Source organism: Leptinotarsa decemlineata, unplaced genomic scaffold, assembly GCF_025532065.1.
Source record: "Leptinotarsa decemlineata unplaced genomic scaffold, Ldec_3_MD MMD2_P_RNA_scaffold_6, whole genome shotgun sequence".
Taxonomy (NCBI): domain Eukaryota; kingdom Metazoa; phylum Arthropoda; class Insecta; order Coleoptera; family Chrysomelidae; genus Leptinotarsa; species Leptinotarsa decemlineata.
Window position 1 is genome coordinate 9762074 of NW_027412533.1, and position 26277 is coordinate 9788350.

The following is a 26277-nucleotide window of genomic DNA, read 5'->3' on the forward strand; positions in this document are numbered from 1 at the left end:
TTTCTTCTTGAAATGCTGCGGCAAGTTCATCCAAATTAGATAGTTTCTCGAATGTTCCCAAAAACGTTTTTTTTTTCTTTTTTAAAGAGCGCAAAAGTCGTATCACAGCCGCTCAAAGCGTGAAGGAACAAAATGTGTTTTTTAGAACTTGAATATTTGTCGAAACTCTTAGAGGAGTATATTTCCGTGTTCACATTTGCTTTGCCAACTTTTTTAAAGAAAATTTCTTGTTCAAGAGAAGAGGCTACCAGTTATGAAAGAATTTCAGAGTTTAGAAATTTCAAACAAGATTTACCAAATTATTTTCTACTCAAAATGCAATTACCGTAAAAAATAATACAATCAAAAAGTAATCAAAGTATATCCCTCAATGACTTTTTGAAATACAGGAATAAATTGCATTATTAAATTCATAGATCGGTTCATTAATGAGAAAAATATTTAAATATAATGTAGTTGTTACTGAAAAATGAAAATTATTTATAATTATTTATTAAGTAATAATTTATAAACCTTAGATGAGCTGATTTCGAACGGGACAACCAGTTAATTTCAAATAATATTTAATCTGCGCTCGCGCTGCTTTCTATCTCAAAAACGATTCAACGTATGAAAAAATGTTTGAAACAAAAGTTGTAGAGAATTTATTTCTCTACAATACCGATAATGAATGACAACCATCCTGTGAAAATTGACAAACTCTGATGACGGTTAAACACCTTCTCTTAGAATGCCACCAATATGAAGCCGATCGATATCGATATAACTTATCGGATAATATCAGAACTTGCCTCAGTACCCAAGCTATAAGGAATGTTTTGAACTTTCTGAAAGCAACAGACCTTCTCAACAAAATATAAACAGTTATCGTATACTACAAAATGGCTAATGACCTCAGTAGTCGATGCCAGAATAATAATTTAAAAAAAATAGCATAAATCCCATTGGAAACGAGATATTGGCAAAAAACGTGCAAAAAATCGTTTTTTTTGACTTTTGACCCCCAATGTTTGAAGTTGCGGTCGTCGAATCATATGTGAATTTTGAGAATACTTTTATGATGCCAAAACACAAAGTTTATACTTTACAGCTGGGTATGTCTCCGAAATACAGGCCTAAATCAACTTAAAATTAATGGACAATTCATATTTTCAGGAAGGGATGAGAACACTACTAAGAGAATCATTTATCAATATGAATGACCCGTAAACCCTCTGAGACGTGGAAAAAATGTATAAGATGATGATTCTCTTATGTGTCTCATATAACTAACAAACGACTCTCTCTAGAGTACAGAGACAAAATAGAAAGAAGTGCAAAATTGTGAAAGTATATAATAAGAAGTAGAAAAAAGCCACACCTTGATGTACCTATTCCCATAAAATATTTAAGCCCGCCAGTATTGAATAATCAAGTGAGCTCATTGTTGCACAAATAAAAGAATAGTTGACTGTTATTACTTGCAAAAAAATGAGAACTTCCTCTAATAATCGCAACTGAATAGCCATGACGACCCAGTTATCCATACTTACAAATCCCTTATTTATGAAACATAACATTCGACCTAACTACTTATTAGATCGTTGTCGCTATCCAAGCAAGAAAAATGAACGTAATACTTAAAAAGATTTATTAACAAAAAGTTCCTATATGCTCATTTTCACACTTATGTACACTTTGGTAACATTAAGAATACTGAAGTATCATTATTAATAGTTTATTATTCAATAGACATCATTGTTAAAGTAGTTTCTACATTTAAAAAGTTGTTTATGCGTCCATATGTATCAGTTTATTGAAGCGTTGAATTACGTTCTGAAAATTCAATAAATATATTACCAACAAAATGCATGTGTTTACTGTTTACAGAACCGTGACATGTTTGTTACTATAAAATATCTTCTTCAGACGTATTGAAAATATGACAACACGCCTGATGGAACTATTGTGGAGTTAAACACGTGTTGAAATTTGATAAACTACTGAAAATGTCACAATAAATTGTCGTTCGAATATAATACATAAAAATTTGCGATATATTTAAAACTGCTGGGACAATTCAACTACAATAGAGTTCGAATACTCATTACATAATGAATCATTCTAGAAGGTCCAGGCTGTGAGCACTATAACTTTCATGTCATATTATTTATTGTTCTTACTTATAGATTGAGAGATATTATTTTGAGAATAAGATTTGAACATTGTTTTTTCAGAGTAGAATCCATTCAGCCCATATATATTTACGTGGATGAACCATATTTTATTAGTGTTTCATCTTAGTGAGGTTGCAATTCAAAGAGTTTCAAGAAGAGACTTATCAAATATTTAGACATAAAATTATCAACTCTGAAAGCTTACAGTTTTCGTGTTGGTATTTTCCTTTGTTAGAGTCAAGGCTCTCTGGTACATTTAGTCAAGGTCAGTATGTTAGATATGAAAAATGAAATATATGTAAAAGTACATATACACAATGAAGTAGCAAAGTAGCACTTTGGCTACTTTGCATTACTTAAAACTTAGGAAAAGCAGATATATATCAAATTTGTCAAAAAACCTGATGGAGAAATGAAGCAAAAATTGACTTTTGGGCCATCATATTATTGCAATTGAGAATATTGGAATACAATATAAATTGATGAGCAAATCGCTCGAAATTATTGCATTCATTTACCCTTCCACTCATATTTATTCATCCATTTTCTTATCAACTATGAAATTATATGAATAATTCAATGTCAGGTAATGAAATTGTGAATAAGGTAAAGTCTTTCCACACCCGTTCTATAATATTTTTGCCATACAAATTTTGACCTGGCCATAGAACTGAAAACATTTTGTTTTCACATTTCTTCAAGGACCAGTGGACAATTGAAGTACGAAAATTTATAATTAAACCCCGTGTTTGCTAATATTTTAATATTTTATAATCAGCGTTATATTGCTTTTCCGTTCAGACTTTTATTCAAATCGTAGTTTAACGAAAACCAAATCAAAAATTCTTGGGAATTATTGTACATATTTCCATTTATTGATTGGAAACAATTGAATATTGATAAAATTGAAGTTCAGTGGTACTTTTCGCAAATATTTTTCTGGATTTCATTTCATTCGTACAAGAAGGAATTTTAGTTCATTAGTATAATAAAATCACCTGTCCATCATGAAATTGCATTCCACAAGAAAGTAAACCGTAAACATATTTGCACAGACTTCGGTCTCACAGCGTATGCATATATGCATATGCATCAATCTCTCTTTGGCCTCTTTTATGATTTATTGAAGTTTTTGACAGCCTTTTCGTCAATAGAACATTATACAGAATGCAAAAAGTCAACAATTTCTGTTTCGAAGAATTCTGTCTAATTGGAATTAACCAAAAACGGAATGGTCTATTTAAAACAAATTTTTGAATATATTCCCTGACGATGATTCGAAAGTATGTAATCAAATTCGGATACATTTTACATTTGTATCATAATTTAGCGATATAGCAAATTCAAAATTATATAGATTCTACTGCTTTTATCTCATTTGTGGAAATAGCCTTTGGAAAATGTGTAATACACTCTTTGGAAAATATATATATTCATCTGTATTTCCCTGAAGTGATTATATTCATGGAATACCTGAGTTATGAATAGAAAAGTTGTGAACAGAAACATGTTAATTATTTTTTTAGAACTTCGTTATCATTCAATGTTTGTTAAAACAAAATTGAAACCATGGGTAGTTGGAAAATTGTATTTACATGTTTTGAGTATCAACCAAGATGAAAAATAAAAAATGGATTACAAGTAGCTGGTTTTTCAAATGTCTGATGCTTCTTAAATCTTTTTTTTGTGTTTTCGAATCCAGTGTTCATTCAATGCGTCTGTGACCCACAATCATATGGAAATAATAGATTAGTCCATTTTTGGGCTGAATTTTTCAGTTTGATGTTTATTACACTCTTCAGATTCTCCATTAATTTAAAAAAACTGTGTATCACTCACTCCTAGATTTTGAAGTAGTAAAGTGAAAAACTGTTCGAATTTTCAGTAATATAGTTGAGGTAACGAAATTAATACCAATTATATTCGAGCATCACTATGGACGACTTGGTTGATAATAATAATAGCAGAGAAAATCAAGTGACCAAGATAGTTGTTAACTGAGGGTCTGTTACCCCTCACGCAATATTTCATAAGACAAAAAGAAACTTATTTTTTACCACTGGGATTCTCAACAAATCTTACTGAAGACATATGGAAGCACTTGATGTTATTCCAACACATACGTTATTTTTCTATAACACAGTGGAACATAACCTAATCGATTACAATAAGTATATTTATTAATAAATACAAAAATAAATAACAGTTTTCATCCATACATGTTAACGAGTTAATCTTCATTAAATAAACCATGAATTTCGATAAATTATTTTGGCATAATATTTGTATAGCAAAACCAATGAAAGACTATTTGCATGCAAATAAACATTTCTCATTGAATTGGAAGGTGTATTTGTCCAATTTTGAGGTGTAACTCTGGAATGAAGTTGAAATATATCAACATCGAAGAAATGAAGTTGAGTTTTTTCAACGGAGATTTTTTATACTACTTCACTTATTCAAACTTCTAAGTATAGGATTATTGTAGTAATAGCGAGAACAATTCGCAAATTATAACAAAAACAATGCTAAAGAGTTCAACGCAATTGGAGACTCTGTTTGGCAGTGAAAATATTTTATACAGGTAGTTTTTTCATTGTATAATGATGAATTGAGGACAACTTTTTTCAATTGATGGAAACAAATAGAAACATTTCACAATTTCTTACACATTTCTTACATATACCAAGCGGTTCATTAGCTATGGATTAACGTACGTGGTTCCTATAAAAAAGGACTTTCAAACTTTGATTAATTTATGGTCCGCTTTGAATGACTAGTTGATGATTATTAACTTCTAGAGTCTTTTTCTGTAGAGAAATATTTTTTCAATTCTGTATGTGTGATTTATAATATAACAATCGAACCGCTAGGTATATACTAATAAAACTATTTGGAAAACTTTTTTCAAAAGAAAATCACATGTAAAACCAAAAGCAGGGGTTTGCGTTGAAAAAAAATCTTGAGTTTTCATTCACCGACTTTTATTAATCGGTAATGATCAAACCACGAAATATCTTCAGAATTTTCATCTGAAATTGCCAAACGTGAATAGGTTCACTTTTTGTTATTATTATTGACATAACTATTATAATCATTTTTTATCGACCTTTTTTTGGGTAATGGTTACCTTCCACAATCTGAAAAAATATAAAAATTATAATGGAGAACTTTATACAAGTGTAGAAGGGCAAACTTTTTAGTTTACCCCGATAAGTTACTGCGTAAAAATCAAAGTATTTTTCACAAAGAAAAATCTTCTATTTATCAGTAACTTGTCGTATTTCACAATTTTGCCTATCAAAAAAATATTAAGAAATGATACTTATCTTTTACGTTTCGGAGGCCAAAATCTGCCTCCGTCTTCAGAAATGGATAAAAATTCGAATTAATATGCAGTTATTCCTGCATAGGCTCTCAAAAAAGGAATAACTGCATATTAATTCGAATTTTTATCCATTTCTGAAGACGGAGGCAGATTTTGGCCTCCGAAACGTAAAAGATAAGTATAATTTCTTAATATTTTTTTGATAGGCAAAATTGTGAAATACGACAAGTTACTGATAAATAGAAGATTTTTCTTTGTGAAAAATACTTTGATTTTTACGCAGTAACTTATCGGGGTAAACTAAAAAGTTTGCCCTTCTACACTTGTATAAAGTTCTCCATTATAATTTTTATATTTTTTCAGATTGTGGAAGGTAACCATTACCCAAAAAAAGGTCGATAAAAAACCGATTTTTTCCTCCACAAAAAATGACTTTCGTTGAATATTATAATCATATATTTGAAAATTAAAACAATCACTTTTCTGAGAGGCTCCAGATATTGAAAACAATATGTGGCGTTTCATATGAAAGAATATAATTTTGATTCTTCTTTGATTCACAATTCCACTTTGTAACTGGTAAATATTTAAAAATCTAGAACACACCCTGTATAGAGAATGACTCAATAAACATGTTCAATCTGCTCGCAATCTCCAAGATTATATTTTATTGACTATAAGATATAATCAAAGTGTGAACTTGGAGAATTAAAAATCACGTCTAAATGCATTCTGCATATGGAATATGGAAATGCTCAGAAATTCGCATTTATAGCTTGTCATCAACCTCAAATCAAAAAACTTTTTGAAATAAATCAAATACGAAAAGCATATCAGTGAATTTTCCCAATAATGTCACGGTGTTTTAATAAAATTCATTCAATTGCTTGTCAGTACTTAAAACTTGTTAATACAAATTTTGACTATACCAGGTGAGATCAAAATCATTGTCGGTGCCATTCAGTTGTTTGTGAAGTAATATATTTGATTATCGAAACGAAGTTTATAGTTTAATAAACAAATATTTCTACCGATAAAACAAAAAAATTATGTTGATTCAACTGTATTTTTTATACTATTTGGTAGGATATAAAATTATCTTTTTCAAAGTTATAACACAAGTGACCGTTTTTATTCAAAATGTCGACGTATAGGCCACTTTCTTGTAATTTAATATGGCGGCACCATGACGTCATCTATGGAAATATTGCCAAACAACTTGTAATGAGGAACAAAAGACAATGCATGTTCAGTTTTCAAGAAAAATATGAACAATTGAAATTTTCAACAATTCACGAACATTTCATTGTTTCACTTCATTCTTTAAAAAAAAATGTTGAAGATACTACGCCATTCATTTGTCTGTGCCAGTGAAAAAGTGAACATTTTTACAGCACAGCAAATGTTCACCTACTCGTTTTTCACTAGCACAGAAAAATGAACCGTATACTATCTTAGACAATTTTTGTAGTAGAAGAAGTGTTTTGATGTGAAGGTGTGAAAATATCAACATTTTCGATATTAATGAACCGTTATGCTTTTAAATTTCTCAGCAGTAGAAATATCGATTTCAATGAACTATGACTTCGTTCCAAATATACATTTTTTATCCTACAAACAACTGAATAGCGAGATATACAATAATTTCTTCGTCACACATTATAATTCAATAACCAATATATGACTTTTATGAGAAAATATTCGCCGTATGGAAACCTCTTTCTGTAATCCTAATAGGAAATAATATAAATTGCACACAGTTAGACGCAATAATATTTCTGGGCAAATTTAGTATATGATTCATTTTTCAAAAGTTTGTTTATTTCAGGAAAGCGGACCCATAAGTGCAGGAGTAGATCAATATTTGACGATATTTGATATCCAACAATATTTCACACCTAAACTTCATTCTAATACATAATTTCAGAATGAAGTTGGAAAAAAAAGGAAAATGACGTTATTCATGAATTTTGTATATTTCAACACACACATCACATAGTGAATAAATCAATGAACATGTACAACCCACTCGGGGTATTAACCTCGATGAAATTTGAGGGTAATACAACAAAGTTAGAGCATGCGAAATATCGATCTATCACAACTGAAGTGTATTTGGGAAATTAAATAAGGTGAAATAAGATTAGTGATGGTGAACGGAGCAGGAACTGAAGTGTTTGTGTTGGGGGAAAGCCCCTTTACTAGCGTTTCTGTTCATTTCAAAAACTGAATGTCGCTTTATTACATTTCGTTAATCATTGATTGAGTAGTGCATGGACGTACAGTCATGACAAATACCTCATTTAATATTATAGAAATTGTCCTTCACAGTAAATTTTTACTTTTCTATTTTTTCACAGCAACAATTTCGTGAATGTTTCCAAAAATTTGAAGAGATTTGAAATCCAAGACCCAATGCAGTAGAAAAAATTATTTTCGAGGAATTCAGTTATCAATTACTGTTGCTATTAACGAAACGTCGCAATGCAATTTAATTTGCAATATTTTTTATCAGTTCCTTTCACTTTTTCATTAGTCATCATCGTTTCTCTTTATTTTCACTCTTTTTTTGGTGTGAATATTATTGACGTTTCAATTATTGTTATTAACATCTCTTTCTTATCAAAAGTCAATTCAGCTTGTATAATTAACAGAGTTACATTGGGTTGGGTAAAAAAGGAAGTATGCAATTTTCTGGGAAAACATCAGAATGCCAATAATTTCGAAAAAGATTTTTGTGGTTTAATTGCAAATCTTTTTAAATATGTCATGCCACAAAAAATTATGAGGCACTGTTCTCATATGTCATTCTTCATTTGCCAGTTTTTGATAATTTGTGATAGTTTTTGACTCAAAATATTTTGAAGTCCTTGAGGAATTTTATGAAGTTCAACTAATGAACACGTGCTTGCTGGAGTCACTCAATGAAGGTTATCAGATATCTAATATAGATATCAGCGATTCATTTGACAGAACTACTTAACCAAAGACAAATATTTCCTACAATCCAATTATGCCATTATTCATAGCTCATTTCATGTTCACTTTTTCGCTCTCACGGATTCTTCATGTTCTGCCTGAAAAATATTTCGGTTCTGGTAGCTTAAAGAAGTTGCCAAAATTAAGTTCAAATTCTATTCCAAATTTTGAGTTTATTTTAATTTTAGGAACCTCCATTGTTCTACTGAACACTTCATTTGTTTCTCGTTCAAATTGAATGAATTATTGAAACATAAAAATATATTGGATATTGAAAAGAGTTTTCTTCATCTACTGAAGATGCCAACTTGATTGATGAAACGCGCATCGAGAAGAGTATTGCATTTCTGGTGATTGAAAAAAGTGTTTGTTTTGTAAATATCAGATTTCTGAAACAAAAAGTGGGCGACTTCTTCTTAGACAGAAAGAAAAGAAAGAAATAGAAAGTAGTGACAATGTTTTGAAATGATTTTGTAAATAGTGAAAAGGCATTTTTATCTTCGATCGAACCTAGAAGTGAAAGGTAATCAAACTATATTGGGAGATTTCAGCAGATCCATCTCATCATAACGATGCTCATTGAAAACCTTAAAAATTATCGCACCTTATCAGCAACAACGGCTGGTGATTACAATAACGAGGCAATATGTTCGATCATGTAAACTATTGCGAAGATTATAAATTAGAGAACATAACTAAAGAAAAATGAAGAAGTAGATCAAACTAACTAACCAAGTTGGTGTCTTCAAGAGATGAGGAACACTTCATAGCTGCTTTTATTCTATGCCAAAAGTTCCAACAAATCATATGTCAATAATGTGCTAAGAATGCAAACACTTTGGAAAAACAAGAAATCTGACACGATTTCTAAAACAGTTTCACAGAGTAAGCTGCCACTGAGATCTGGGGCCCTGATGCAGAAGCTTTTCTGCAATGCTGAAGACTTCAAGAGGAGACTCCACCTCAAATAACCTAGCAGCAGCATGCTTAAAATTGCCACAAATAACAGTAAATATAGATAGAAGTTGTGATTTTTCGAATAGTAGGAGAGACAACGAAGGCAACGAAGATGTTATCTGCGATAGAGTCACCTAGAGGAAATATTAATAGGTCAGGAACTGGAATATACGGCAGAGGTAAATGCACATCTGCTTTTCAAGGATTTGCAATGTGTTATCACCCTTTTTTGATTTGTATTCAGTTGTTAATAAACAACAATGTCATACTCAGAGTATTGATGAATCCAAGAAAGACATTGGAACTAGTTTTTGAAAATCTTCACTGGATACCAGGACACTGGTAGAAAATAAAAGATGATGGATGCTCTAGAAACAGATTAGCTGTTGAGCCAGCTGTGAATATACTACGATTACTGACAAAATATATGGATTCACAAGTAACACAAGTAACACAAGTAAAGAACAGGATGAAAATATACTTGGGGAAGAGAAAGTTTAAGAAATAGGAAAAACAAAGTTCTGCTTCAAGAGAGTTTTATAAATGATAAAAACAAAGTATTGCCTCAGGAAATCAGGGATCGGATCGGAATAATTCAAAGTCTGCTCATTTACTGCTGTTCATTTAGAGATTATCATGATTAAAATGGGGCTGCATGAGGAAGACGTCAGACATGCGGATCTGGAAAGGCAGATCCGCATGTCTCTTGCAAATATAAGACATCATCCAGATGGATGACAAATATCCCAAAGAAGAGATGTACAATTCAGTATATGAAGAAATAATTCTTAGAATATTCAGATTGTCATTGAAAGGTGGATAGGCTCATAGCTCTTAGCTTCATAGCAGATAAAAAGATACAAGAGGAGAGACTTAAAGAATATTCAACAAGAATATTGTGGAATTCGATAGTATGGAATAATATTTCGTAGCTGTGAATACAATTGATCCTCAATATTTTATTGCGTGTTTTCAAAAGTTGTTCAATCAACCAGTTTGCCAAAACATTAAATAAAGTTGATGAACATCCCATCGCCTTCAACAGTAACTCAGAACGTCAGTAATACAACCCTCTTTTTTTATGGTTTCGACAAGGCGCCAGAACGAATAATTCGCCAGAAATGCTGTTCGAAACTCGTAGAACTGAATAAAAAAGGGTCAATTTCTTAGTAGCATTTCGAAACGAAGAGCAATAACTCTTACCGTTACAGCTAAAAGCGGGAGAATGCTCACTTATATGGGTTGTCATGGAAAAACTTCAGTTCAAGTTGCAAATCGTACATTACTCAATCTCTTCATTAAGGTAACGATTGATATATGAGTAAAAGGAGTTAATTTTTACATTCGAGGATAAAAAAGTAATCTATTCATGCACAGGAAAGTGATATATAACTTTACAGAGTAATTTACGATTTGTCTTAGTTGTATTAACAACTTGGCCCAAAGAGTTATAAACAATTCAATCACAAAAAACAGGTGGTCTTTTTTTGCAAATTGCAAAATTTCATAAAATACCCTATCAGATCAATTTTCGCAATTTTCCTCATAGTTATGCTATTGTACATTCACAGTGTTTTTCAGGTTAAATAATAGATGAAAATTATTGATTAACAAAAGCATGAATGCTGTAATTTCTTTAAATCATATACCAATTGAATGATTGCACTTGATTTTCTGGCACAGAATGAAAAAAAAAAAATCCACACTAAGAATGTCATTCTGTGCTCATCCCTCGTTTCAACGAGATGACGTCATCAGATTATCTGGCTGAGATATTTATTTCAGTTTCATCCAGAATTGTTTTTGTTAGATCCAGGGTCAAATATTTTCAATAGATTCTCCTTAGGTCGTGATTTTCAAAATATTGCGATATACTACCATCGATTGATATTTATTTGGAATTTATGGAAAATATTGTCACACTAATTCAAAAACATTGTTGATCATTCAGATTTATTACTGCAAATGTCGAATAAGTTTTGAAAAAGTCATAGTATTTCAAGATATTTTCACTAGTGAGTCACCCAATTATCAAAATAGTCTATGCATGAGAAGTAGCATGTTTTTTGTTTCATTCTCTTATATCAAGAAAAAAGAAATGTTTATTTGCAAATGCAGCACTTTATCAGAAGGTTGCTATTGGTTGGTTTTCATAAAAAAATCATGCCAAAATATTAATCCAATGAACTAAACATCTGCATCGGGTGGGTATTTTTACATCAATATAAAATATATATAGAAATGCAATATCTCGAAAGGAATCAACACAGTCGTTAGAATACAAAAACGATTTTTTCTGTTAAGTAAGTCATTCGTAAGTAGTACGCTATATTTTTTCAATTCCAAGTTTATTTAAAAAATGAGCAATGATTTCGACAATGGGGATTGCTTTTATATCCGTGAACGTATAACTTTCATTCACAAATTTATGTATTTTTTCTCACAAATAAAATATATTTGTTCTCACAAATGAGATATATTTATAACATCGTAATGTTACAGTGACATAAATATTGAATTGTGAAATATTACGAATTTACGAATTAAAAGGTTGTTTTTAGTCTTCAGAATCTTGATCTCTCCACTAATTAATTTAAAAATTTCAATATTTGGCAACTCTTCAAATTTTCATTTCAATATTATTTTCTCTTTTGTGAAATATTAAATCAAGATTCAAAAATAATTTGAATAAATTGAAAATTTCATACTCAATCAAAATCACAGTCAAAATTTAATTTTCAATCGATCCAAAAGACTGTTAATTCAAATTTTTTTCAGACTTTGACTTTCATCATTTCAAATTAACATATTACGTCAGATTAGTGGGTGATTTCAGGTCGAATATCTGAAAGGTTTCTGTGTCAAAACTCATTTGCAAAATCACTACAAAGCAATTAAAAAAATGTACTTGAATACATTTACTGAATTGAAATTCTTGCAATCCTTGGTTAAAATGAAATTTCTGTTGAACAAGGTCGTGAGAGATTCAAAATATGCAAATTTCACAAATACATTGCCAAAAAAACACTTTAGTAGCTGGTAAGTAAGAACTAAAAACCATAAATCACGGTATCATAGAAAGAACAATAATACAGTTTTCAAATTTTTTCAATAGGTTAATCAGTATTGAACATTTATAAGTTCTCAAAAGAAGGTGGAATCATGCACCTATCAAATGTCTAAAATAATAAATCATAAGGAAGTTGAATCTATGATTTTCAACGAGAACATTTCTATAAGTGCTGTTAGCGTGTAGTGGTAGTTTGCTAAAATGAATCTTCACGACTAAAACATAAGATTCATGAGTGAGTACTTGAGACTTGGTGCATATACCCACCTTCACTATGATTCCACTAACATTACTGTCGGGTCAGAACAGATTTAATTTGAATTGGAGGTTAGGAAAATATTTGAACATTAACTCAGTTGTAAAACTTTAACTTTACCTTGATCGAATAAGTATTTTTTTTTGTCGAATATTAGTCGTGAAATAAAAATAATTGTTGCTCTCCTACCTTTTGTAAGAGGTAGGGATACCGCTAACTTGCGCAGTAACCCTAATGTAATTTTCAATAAAACTCAAATCTGATTAAAACAATTTATTGTATGATTTTCACTGTAAAGGGTTTTACAAAAACCGCGACACGTGTTCCTCAATCGCCTAGTTTACGATTGAGGAAGCGTATAGGAAAACACGTGTCGCGGATTTTGTAAAACCCTTTATAGTGAAAATCATACAATGAACTGTAATAATCAGTTTTAATATGGATTTTCATGTTTCAAATGTTGAATCTTATATCACCAACATTTCTCGAATAATTACGTCGTAACTCATTCGATATAATAAATTTTAAAACGTATTACTCTTGAGATTATAGAATTTCTCAAGTCGTACCTTGTGTTGTGAAAATATTTTGCATTATGTGGCAACACCGCAATAGGTATATTTGATTTTTTAATAAGTTTTTTCTGAAAATGGTGACCTAAAGAAACTAGAATTGATTCGTAGTGCATATTATTTGCATGAAAGAAGCGATATTAGGAAAGAAAAATCGTGTATGAATAAAAACACAAAGTCGCTCTTGAATTTTTTTCAATTAGTGTTAAATTCTTGATCAAACTCAACTGACAACTGATCAATACTTTTTCTGTTCTCGATGGTTCGATGAAATTGATGAATTATTTAATATTTGGATTCGGCGTTGGTACCGAGGTTGCTACCTAGTACATAATGGAAGTGAAAGTATAACACCAAAAATGCTATAATTTCTAAAAAAAAATGTTTTTGTCTACTTTTTTGATTCAGGGTGAGTTGCGATATTCACTTGAAAAATATCCATAACAGAAAAGAGCGACAATTGTTTCTTATTCATGAAGGATTATTGAAAGAGACACGACAAATACGTAGATAATTGCAAAAAAAAGTATTCAGTTACAATTTTCAATTCACTTTTCCTAACATAAAAAAGGAACTACACTGCAAATTTTTTTCACAATATTTTTGAAAAATTGTGGAAAAATCAAATATCCATATTGCCGTGTTGACATATGCAGTAAAATACTTTTACAACACAAGGTATGACACGGAAAATTCCATAATATCCAGGGATGCCGTATAAGTTACAATAACTCAATGCTAGGCATACATCACTTAGATGAGAACGGTTTCTTCCTAAGACAAATTCTTTCTGGGATGCGTTCGACAAATATTGATAACATACATTTAAGTTTTATCAAGCTACCACTTACAAAAAAGGTGAATTGGCAGAATTATTTTTCTTTCACGACAAATTCTTGATAATTAATTGACAATTAAAAAATATTTTCCAATGATTTTACTGCAAGTGACATTACTTACTTTATAGAGTTTGTTACCTTTATTTTTGACAGTTTGTAGGTACTCACTTACGTTGATCATTATTGAAATAAACAGACTAGAAACTATTTTTTTTGATAATTGAAGCACTAGGCTCGGCATGAATTATATTTTATCCTGTTTTTGCTAAAATAGTTTTTAAAATTACCTATTGGTACCTGAAACTTGAGTTAGTTTTTCTACTACAAGATACCCACCCAATAGAAATGTTCAAATTGCAAAATAATTATCTAGGTATTATTACGTATATATAAAAACTCTCTAAATCAGTCTTTTGACCGTGTATACTCCATTAGTTACCTAATACGTAAACGTCGTCATAACTATATTATTCACAATATTCACAAATATTTTGACTACCAGTCAAATATCACACAGGGAGAATACAATTTATATTTACACATGCGTTTCTGCAAAACTCAACAGCACTGAGTCAGAAGTCGACTTGAGCAAATCTAGACAGTCCTCTGCAGATAAATACAATAATTTCATACAATGTAGGAACATGCCGAGTCTTTGGTATTTTATCATTTTCGGACGTTTAAACGTCGGTACCACATCCTTCCTGATAACCCTCATCGGGAGAATTCCTATTGTGGTTCATGACTCTTTTCAGGGCTGTTACTGGTGGAAGGACGGGCACTGCTCCCTTTTGCCACACCCTCAGAGTTTTAGCGTTAGCTGGTAGGCTGACTTGTGTAGCTGATGTAAGAATTTGATTTTCAAGTTTAGTTTCAGTCATTGGGAGGCCGTAGTCCTTGGGATAAGTTGCCCCGCGATTGGTTCCTTGAGCAAGTCTGAAGTTGAGTTCTTCTGCCGAACCACCAGTACTAGTTCCGTCTCCAATTATAGGAGTCTTATCATTGTAATGGAACCCAGCGTTGTTTCTGATTATATGAACTTTGTCGTTTTCCCATAACCCAGAAGGGTACAAAGAATCTGTGTTTCTGCTATATTCACCACTAACAGACTTATCGAAAATAACTTCCGATGAATTCGGATCTGGAATTGTCTCTTCGATTTCAGAAACCTTTGCATCATTTATTAAGTCAGGATTATTTCCGGAATGAGAGGGAGACACGAAACAAGAACTAGACATGATACTACCGTTTCCATTGTAATGGGCAGTCGAATACGGAATGTCATTTAAACGAGGAGGCTTTTGCACAGGATTGCAGAAGTTCAGTTCTGAGGGTGATTTATTTTCTGTGAAAGCAGGAGGTTCTACAGGAGAACTCATTTGGGACGATGCTGATTTACCGTTAGATAAGGTTCCTCCATTGATAACCGTCACCACTTCTAACTGGCCTGGTGTTTTGCTCTCTGCAAACGGTATCCTTCTCAGTCTAGTAAGTAGAATGGAAATAACAATTAATATAAAGAGAATCAGAAAAACTAAAGCTGCGCTGAGCCCTGCTATTTGTCCATTCCCTAGGGAAGTGATTCCCATTGGTTTCAGGGAAACTCGAAGTGTGAAATTCGCTTCGGAACTGCCAGCCCGATTTTCAGCCACGCAATAAAACTCGCTGCTGTCAACTTCTTGTACGTTCGTAAGTATGAGATTACTTCTTTTTTCCTGCTTTCCTTCTTCGTGAACATGAATCATCTGGTTGGGAGAAAATACTGAATTATTTATTAGTTGGCGCCCGTTCCAATACCACTTCACTTGAGCTGCTGGGACGGCATTGGCTCTGCATATTATACTCGCATTTTCGCCGGATTTAGCCTCGATATAACGACTAACTGGAAGGATTTCTGGTTTGCAAGCAAAATCGTCTACGTGCAGTTCTGAAAACGTTTTATGAATCACTCTTTCGGGGCCTCCGCTACAAACCGGATCTTCTGGATAAGGGATGTTATTCTTCACTAACCACTCCTTCACAGATCTTAGACGGCAATCGCAATGCCAAGGGTTGTCGTGCAGCTCAACACCGTGCAGCCGACTCAAAGTTTCGACGGTTCGAAGTCTCAATTCTGATAGGCGATTTCCATTCAGTTTCAACGACTCCAACATTTCAATATCCTCGAAAGCTTTCGGCGCAACGTTTTGGATTTCACAATTAGATAAGTCCAACTTCACCAATCCATGGATGGCTTGGAATGCACGCGATTCAACTTTCTGAATCGGATTATTCGACATAATCAAATCTCGAAGAAAAGGGATGTCTTTGAAAGTTTCCGATGGAATGGCAGTCAGCAAGTTTTGCGAGAGATCCAATTCAATGAGGTTCGTTAGACCTCTGAAGGCGAGGCTGTCAATTTGTCCAATTCGACAGCTCCTCAAATAGACTCGCTGGAGATTCACTAAGCCCGATCTTATGAACGTTTCTCGAGGGAGAATCTGGAGATTATTAGCAGATAAATCGAGAACTTGTGTTTCTGTGTCTATGTTTTCGGGGATTGTTATCAGTCCCCGTTCCATGCACTCCACCGTTTGTTTACCTCCTTTCCACTTACACATACAAGGGGAAGGACATATTCCTCCCATGGAATTAGTCGCTTGCACTGAGATGAGAGTCACTAGGGACAATAACCAGCACACGAGACCGTCCATTTTTCGCCGAGTCACTTTCCGAACATCGGTTTGAACGTATCGCAATTTTGCGAAACCGACGAGATAAAACTTCTAAGTTCATTTACGACAGATTCTAACCCCGCACCATGAACGCACAACATCGACTGGTGAGTGAGGCTCACTCTTCGTGTTCCTCACCTCTCCTGTCTTCACAGTTGCCGTTGCGCACTGGTTCACAAGTAACCACCGCATCAACGTACTGATTTTTACTTCGACCCCCTTTTATTATTGCATTCTTATTTTAAGCCATTCATTCTTAGTTGCAGTCATTTTATTCTATTACTCGCTGTTATTTGATCGGGGTGGAAGAGCGGTATTTGTTGATATGTAATGCATAAAGTTATTTGATATTTTAATAAAATATAAGAGTATAGAGAGCTTCGAGATAGAGTTTAAGATTAGCCGGATGAATAAGAATCATATCGCGAAGCAACTTTCAAATCACTTTTATCTATGAGAAGATCACAAAGATAAAAAGAGTATTAAAAAGCGCAAGATAAAGGACCCTTTTTTTATTTTTATTAAAAACAAAACACGAGCACTACAGGAAAATCCTTAAGGCGCTCTCAGAGCAGTGCCTCTGCGAAAGTAGCGATTCACATTGGATCTGAATCGCTGGAGATTAAATCCATTTGAAAAACGTTATTAGGAAGTTTATTTCACATAAACGCAATTCTCCAGATGAAAGAATTCTTAAACAGTGAAGTACTGAGTTGAACCTCAAAACGATGAGCAGCCACAGTCCGTCGCGTATTTCTGATATGTAACGCTATTGGTGGAATCAGATGTGCCAAGTCACTTGAACACTTCCCGTGAAAGTATCTATAGAAGACAGACAAATCTCCAACCTTTTTTCGATGTTCCATGCTATCACGGTCGGACGGTTAGCCAGTCGGTTCGACGTGGGTGCTTTGTTCACTCACTCAAATCGACCACCGTGTTAGTCACTGGTTCAAGCCCCAGGCTGAACGATCAATTTTCACTTGCTATCATCCAACCCGTGTTAGAAATCACACGGTAAAAGGTAAGACCTCGTTAGTTCTCAGCTCGCACCAGTTTCGACTTCTGAGGGTTGTGGTTCGAAGGGTTGCGACAGCTGGTTAACGGAAAACCAGATTTTAAACAGATCAAGGTTGCACGTAATGTTCGCGTCTCCAATCAGGCGGATGGCTCTTTTCTGGATGGAAACCAGCAACTTCAGTGTATGTTTGGGGGCAGGGCTCCATACATGAGAACAATACTCCAAAGAAGGTTTGATCTGAGCTTTATAAAGCATCAAAAGTTGCTGGGGTGTGTACAGTTTTGTGGTTCGGAACAGTGTTCAAGATTTAAGAAGAAGCCTATGCAATTCCAGCGACATGATTGTGCCCACTGCATTGAAAATTATCATAACTCATCAGCATGTCATCTTGTACATTGATAACTTTTAACAAAGCGATATTTGCAAAAATCTGATATTTATTGAGATTATTCTACACTGAAAGCATTCTAATTTTAATGAAAACTGGTGGTAATATTCACAAACTCCAAAGTTGTGTTTTATTGTTGTGTTTCTATCTATCAAGTAAGTAGTGTATGTTGATGTATTTATGGTGTAGCAAATGACTGCATTTCTTTTGGATTTTCTGAAAAAGATAATTGAAAAAAACATCTTTACAGGTGAAAAAGCCTTCAAATTGAAGTTGAAAGTGAAAAATGTTTCAAAGAGAACAAAAATTTTGATTATCACATTCGAATCTTTTCATCACAAAATGACAGGGAAAATAACAAACAATTACTTTTACTGCTGTCGCATAGTATTCACCATAGTATTGTCAGAAATTGAAAGTGAAAGTTGTTTCAGAACAGAAGTTTTTGATATTAAGGTACTGTGAATTTACACTAACAATTATTGAAAATTACATTTTTTTTATTGACTATCGAGACGGAAAGATTGTTAAGGGGTAAGGTTGAAAATGTGCTAAAATACGTATTTTTTATTTGTAACAAATTGTATGGATACCAATTATCATAAATTTGACTGGAGTTTTAAAAAACACTAAACCGTTATTTAAACACCTCGCCAAGTATTTCGATCACCAAGTGATCATCTTCGAGAGGAAGATTAAACAGTTCAATCTTCTTCTTGAAGATGATCACGTGATCGAAACACGTGCCGAGGTGTTGAAGTAATGGTTTAGTGTTGGAATAAAATTCCAGTGATATTCATTACTACACCAAAAGTTCCAAACAGTGCATCACTAGTATACCAAGCTTCGTTCCCACACAGCACTAGATATTCATGGAATATTCCCTGTATATCATAAAACGAACGTATATATTCCAAATATTCATAGAATATTCTTGGAATATATACATGCTTTTAGAATACTCATAGAATATGCTTGAATGAATATGGCAGGATTATTCCCGAAAGAATGTGCATAGAATGTCTATAAATGGATTATTCTCCCTTGAATATTCTAAGAATATTGTCGATCGAATATACCATATGGTATATTCTTAGAATATATCCCCACGGTATATTTTGGAATATTCTATACAATGGAATTTTGAATTATCTTATAATAACGTTTCCAAAAATTCAATATTATTAAAAACAAAAATATTTGAAGATCTCAATCGAATGCATAACCTAATGTATATAACCCTGATAGTGTTAACCAGTTTTTGAACTCAACGCAAAGATTCTGGATGAATTGCTCCAACAGCAACTGTTGGAAACGACAAAAAAATTTGAATGGGCCAATAAATGAACCAATTGCATCAATAAATTGGTTAATTCTCATCCTATTTGTCTTTTTGTATTTGAAATTATTCAATTACAAAGCGAAAAATTCTGGAAACAGAGAAATGGGGAAGTGAATAATTGGAGTAAACGTTTCTCATTGGTCAATTGAAGTGTAGCGCGCGACAGTCGAATAAGCTCTGTGAAAGCGGCTGTCCCTTAATGAATGGTACATTTGCGTTTGCGTTAAATTCGACATTTGATTCAACATGGCGGTTGACGTGGCATGTTCGCGTGTTTAATGCATGGTGTGTTGGTATTATTATCAAAGTATAATTCTGTCACGTTCAGTGAACCATTTATAATTTGGAGTTGTCCAATTTGCAGTACAGCGAATAGTTTGATTTTGGATCTTCAAACAGGAGAGTTGCATCTATTCAGTCTTCAAGAAAAGTAAGTAAAATGCAATAGTATCGATAGTAAAGTCATGGTGATTAACCTACCCTTCCTCATTTTAGGTTCGAGGAGAGTTGGTGTGTGGGATTTGTTGGTTTGACTAAGTACATGTTTGAACTAGAGTGATTTCAGTTGTGTATCTTCAATAGAGAAAAGTAAGTGAATGACACATTCTTTTGTATCATTTGTTTTCATAATTTTTATCACTCGTTTTCAAGATAGTATCAATTTGCCAAAAAGGAAACATGTGGTACCTGGTACAGGCAGGTGCGCCAAGGAACGGAAAACGTAATGATTACTTTTCAACAAGACAATGCAAGTTGCTCTCCAAGTCATAAAATGTTGTAAATGTTCATGAGTAACCTATGCGAAAAATATCTATTTGATTTTTATTCCAGTTTTATTGTGCCACTTTCAAATAGTGATAATGAACGTTAATGTACATTTTGTTCCAGGTATCACTATTGAAACACTGGCTGATGCATTGTTGGACAAATATAAGGAAAACTATTCTGGTGAGCAAAGTTTGGATAACTTTGAGTAAGTGAAATTCATTGAAGAACCCATCATACCACTCATTTTAAATACTTCATTTGTGGGTTTATTTTTGTAAGTGAGAAACCTAACCTAACCTATTTCTTGATGTAATACATTTTTTCTTTTTCAATGAAATGATATATTTATTATTTTTTAATTAGTGCTGATGAATTCACAGAGTTGTTATTTTAGTATATTTTTTAGTATACATTTGTTTGAGAGTAGGAACATCCTAATTTGAATATATTTCTAATATTTGTAATATGACAGTATTCGGGAATATTTTATTCAGTGAATAAATATTTTGAATTAGATTTTTTATTTTCAATATTGGTTGAAACGTCAAATATTTCAGTGTATATTGTTTTTAAAATATATTTGTTTATGAAAATTATGTGTTTTATTACTTGTGTGAATCTTGTATCAAAATGCAATATATACATGCCTAATAGCGGTTACTCGTCACATTCTTGGAATATTCCAAATATTCCTAGAATATTCATAAAATATATTTAAAGAATATTCTATGGTGTTTCTCTATTGTATATTCCTACAATAAACTAAGAATATCCTGAATATTTTATGAATATTCCTCGGGTTCTATTCCTGGAATATTCTTAATAGAATATACCTTAGATATTCTAAGAATATTATAAGATATTCCAAGAATATTCCCAAGGAATATTCTTAAAATATATCAAAGGTTCGCCAGGAGCACTTCCAGGGAATATTCTCCAGAAGATATATATATCCATGGCATATTCATAGCATAATACAATATCCTTAAATGTATATTCATGAAATATACCTGGAATATCTATTGCTATGTGGGTTTACATATCTATCTTGAAATTTGACGAAAATTCGATAGATTCTTCTTCCCCCAGTCGTATTTTGAAGGATAAAGAAAAAAGTTGGAAATTATGTTGATTGTTTTAGCCAATCCAAGCTTACATACTGAATTGTAGCTTTCTATTACCTACTTCCGGAAGTTTCCAAACTATTATTAAGAAAATATACGTTGGTACGTTCAATCACCCTTTCATTGACATCATATACTGAGAATTTGGATTTTCCATTCAGACCAAAACTATTAGAGTTGAAAAAACAACGAAAAGTACGGAAAAAGTAAGTAGTATCTGGCTTCCGTGAGCTTTATCGTGCTCTCGGATACATCAAAAAGATATGGAAAAAAATAAACAAAAATAATTACCATTATGATCGATCGACTAATAACCTAGTGAATTTGAATGCCATTGACCAATTGAACATATTTTTTTAATGTGGAAATAATGCACAGAGGAGCTTCAAGATAAATTAAATCGATTGTCCACTGAATTTACTGATTGGTGCATGAATAATTCGCTAGTAGTAATCTCTGATAGGACTGTATGCATGCAAATTTTCTGTCGACAAAAGGTAGATGATTCATCTGTGAAGTGCAATGAATAAATAATAAACTTAGCGGAACACTCCAAATTTCTAGTAACATATATCAACAGTGACATTAGCTAAGATTTTGCTCTTGATTTTGTATGTGAAAAAGTAAATACAAAGTGGCTTCCATGCCCTACTGCAGTTAAAAGATATTTTGGATATCCGACAATTCATTAACGTGAACTATGTCAATATATTAGTTGTGGATTTGGCCGCGGTGGTAGTGCGTCCGACTCACTATCGGAAGGTCGTGGCCCCCCTCGACCAGATATTTTTCTCGAGAGAATTTATCTGGTTGAAGCTGGAATGATTCTGCAACCATGTTAGGAATCACACGTTAAAAGGTAAGACCTCGTTAGTCCTTAGCTCGCACATGTTTCTCAACTTCTGAGAGTTGTCGTTCGTATGGGGGCGTCAGTTGATTAACGGATAAACTGACAGATTTTCTAACAGATATACATACACATATCCTACAATGTCAATATCTGCGAATCGAATATTTATTTCACAAAAGAGTTTTAGGAAGCTAATCTTCAGTCTCGAAATAACAGATTCTAGTGAAGAAGAATTTAGAAATCATAAAACTACGACCCTACTTTTTCCGTTTTAAATGATTACATTTTTCAATAATCTTCCAGTTCATTTCAGTTCAGAAATTCGACATGACAGTCTCTTCAAATCCGAACTATAAATGTATTCATTCACAGGAAAACTGTTTTATACTATTACTGAATTTCTGAGCATAGATTCGTAAAATAATACGTATAGTCGAAGTAATCTTTATTATATTGTGAACAGTTAAAGCTATCGGCATCTCAAAGGCCAAAAAACTAATACAGATAAATAATGCCGCTACGAACTAGTCCACGTGGACTGAAGAATTGGCGGTTCGTATTGGATAATTTTTACCAATCAGTCAATCATAAAACCGAGTTTTATGATTGGCTGAAGAGTCATAAAATCAAATTTGAAGTCATGTTACGGTGACGAATAGAATGTGGGGATGAGTTTCGCCGTTGTGTCGTCAATGTTCAGTTCAGGAACTGATCGCGATTTGAGTGCTGAAATTCGATAATGGTGCAGTTTTAATCAGTTAAAATTTAATCTGTTTAAAATGTGGCGTCCTTGGACAAGTACTAATAGTAATAACGAGTGTGATAACAACGCAGAATATTTCCTGTGTAGTGATTCCAATAGCGCTGGTGAACAATGCGAAAAAGAGTTACCAGTGAAACACAGAGAGTATGTTTCAATGTATATGAGAATCTACATCTCAAGTTTGGTTTCGAGGGAAACAAACTATTACAAGCAACATCAGATTTGACCAAAATTCCTTTCTCAACTGTACGTAAAATAGCCAAAAACAAACCATATGAACACAAGACGCGATGTAGTACAGGATTACCAAAACCTTTGTAAGTTCATTTAATAATGTCATTAAAAAAACAATATACGATTGTTACAAAAGCAATGAGATTCCTACAAATGAAATTATAAGGAAAAAATTGAATACTTCCAGTCATAACATGAGCTGCTGTGACAAAACTCTTCAGAATTAGATAAAGAAACTAGGATTTAGATTTAAACTAATAAACAAACGTGAAGCAGTTATGGAAAGCAGAAGAATAGTGGAATTGCGTAACAAATAACTAAATATAGATAAGAACAACGGCAAATTTTCTATTTAGACGAAAGTTGGTATGACACTCACGACACAGTTACGAAAGGGTGGACTGATGCTTCAAGAATGTGTAGGCCTAACACGCCTGCAAACAATGAATCGCGACTAATCATTGTGCATTGCGGAGGAAGTAAAGGATGGGTTCCGTATTCTTTGAAATTATGTGGAAAAAACTTGAGGACTGCAATGTTGAATGGCATAAGAACATGGAAGCTAATATTTTTGAGGAATGGTTTGAAAACACATTGATCCCAAATTTGGATGCTAATAGTGTAATAGTTCTTGACTACGCTTCCTATCATAAGCGACATCTCTTCAAAGTACCGAATAAAAAATCCAGGAAAGATGAAATACAAAGTTTTTTAATGGATAACAATTTGTATTATGAAGATATCTATACCGAAAACCAACTACTTACAGTTTTACATCGAGTTGATTTGGGGTAAATTGACACAAAGTATCAGGCATAAAAATAATTTCCCGAAATTTGATAAGAAGGTAATAGAGCTAGTTGAAGAAGAAGTATCTAATATTACCGAAGAAGACTGGCAGAAAAGGATTAAAAAAGTAATTTTAGTTGAAAAAGACTATATCAAGATTGGACACTTCCATATTAATGGTGGAAATAAATTTATTATTGATTCAAATGATGACAGTAATAGTGAAACAGAGAATATGGAAGAGTAATTATCAGAAGCTTCAAAAAAATTTAGTGAAGTGTTTTTGAAGCAGTTGATTGTATATATATATATATATATAATATATATATATATAATATATATATATATATATATATATATATATATATATATATATATATATATATATATATATATATATATATGTGAGTAAGTAGTATTCAGAAATATTTTCAATCATCACCCTATTATTTGAAATCCTACTTTCCCACTCATATATATTATTAGGGAGTTAGCTCTCTAACTATATTATTAAAGGGGAACTGTTCGAAGGTAGGTTGCACTATATCGTTTACTTGAACTATACATATTTTAATTTTTTTTATAATGCATCAATGAATGGCATCGGTGTACATAACTTTCTATTCAAATCCAAATCGATTTTGACCTAGATGTGTACCTCTATAAATACTTCAATATCCATCGTATTTCGTTCGTATTTATAACTTATGTTATGTTGATGATCTGAATATTTTTTTGTCTGACTTATCCGATATCACTTTATCTTCAATGTGGATTTAATAAATATTTTTATATATGGAATTTCTCACAATGTATCAATAATATTTCATTCATCAAATCCATTTCGACCAAATGTCTTTACTTTTTCTTAATAATTATCTCACTTATTCAAACCAGTGTAATGAAAGCAGATAATGTAAAAATAGTGAGTCGACCAGTTTTCCTCCTTATTTGACCATGAAAATAATAATGAATTATTCTCCTAATTACCTTTATATAAAACTAACATAATACCTATCCAGTTTATAATTTTGAATATCCCTCTACTTCAGAATTATATGTATAAATCGTCTTGCCGTCTTTATATTCTTGATTCCGACTACCATTCATTTCAATGAGATACACAACCTACGCATCAATGACCGTTTCTGACGAACGTGTTCATTTAAGGAGTGGTCTCAGTCTCGGAGTCTCCAAAGCCCATCAGATAAAAAACAGTTTCGATCATTTCCTTAATATAACGACCAACACTTTCCTGTGGAGAGAGGTGAAAAGATTCACATTGTGTGGGTTCAGCTCGGAGGATTCAAAACCATTGGCGGGGGTGAACATTTTTTTCAAATATCGGAGAATGGTCAAATATTCTTTGCAAGTTCATTGAATTGTTCATAAATTATGTAAATTGAAAGGGGTAAATTTTTAGAAGAAGCAGTTTTTGAGAAAAAGCTTTTTGTCTCTTTGACTTTTTACGTCTCCATTTCTGTACAAAAAATGCGCAGGAAATTTCCGAAGGAAGCAGAAAAGCAATGAAGTTCGAAATGAACTATTCATAAAAATGTGTAGATTATGCATAGAAGTTACTCTCCCGAAACAACTACTTTCTTAGGAACATACATTGAATTACACGAAAGAAAAATACTTTCGTGTATAGTCGAAGTAAATGGTATTGTGTACACTCAAAGTTGTCGGCAATAGAGCTAATCAAAGAAGAAGTATCTAATAATACTGAAGAAAACTGTCAGAAAAGGATTAAAAAGTAATTTTAGTTGAAAAAGTCTATATGTAGATTGGACACTTCCATATTAATGTTAGAAATAAATTCATTATTGATTCAAATGACGACAGTGATAGTGAAACAGAGAATATGGAAGAGGAATTTCAGAACCTTTCGAAGAAAGTTTGAAGTGAAGTTATTGTGATTCTTATACGATCAGAAATGTTTATTGAATAACGAAATTAGTTAGCTACCTAACTATATTATTAAAGCGGAGCTGTTGAAAGGTAGGTTGCGCTTGAAGTATACTCTGAATGTTTTTTATTGAATTGATTCATAAGAACGCAAAATAATGCTAATATTATTTTACATAACGATATATAATTTCTCTTACATGGAACACTATCATTTGA

General features: G+C 32.5%; 1 protein-coding gene and 1 long non-coding RNA gene across 2 annotated transcripts; one reads left to right on the forward strand and one right to left on the reverse strand.

Annotated features, from left to right (window-relative positions):
* Window positions 1-1616: 1616 nt before the first annotated feature.
* Window positions 1617-17110, reverse strand: kek1 (leucine-rich repeat, immunoglobulin-like domain-containing kekkon 1 protein). Its single transcript, XM_074169918.1, has one exon. It carries the CDS (start codon window positions 16848-16850, stop codon window positions 14838-14840), a length of 2013 nt encoding a protein of 670 aa, XP_074026019.1. The 5' UTR covers window positions 16851-17110; the 3' UTR covers window positions 1617-14837.
* Window positions 17111-19198: 2088 nt separating this feature from the next.
* Window positions 19199-20847, forward strand: LOC141480120 (uncharacterized). Its single transcript, XR_012464174.1, has 3 exons — window positions 19199-20052; window positions 20118-20210; window positions 20511-20847. It is a non-coding gene; the product is annotated as an uncharacterized lncRNA (long non-coding RNA).
* Window positions 20848-26277: the final 5430 nt, after the last annotated feature.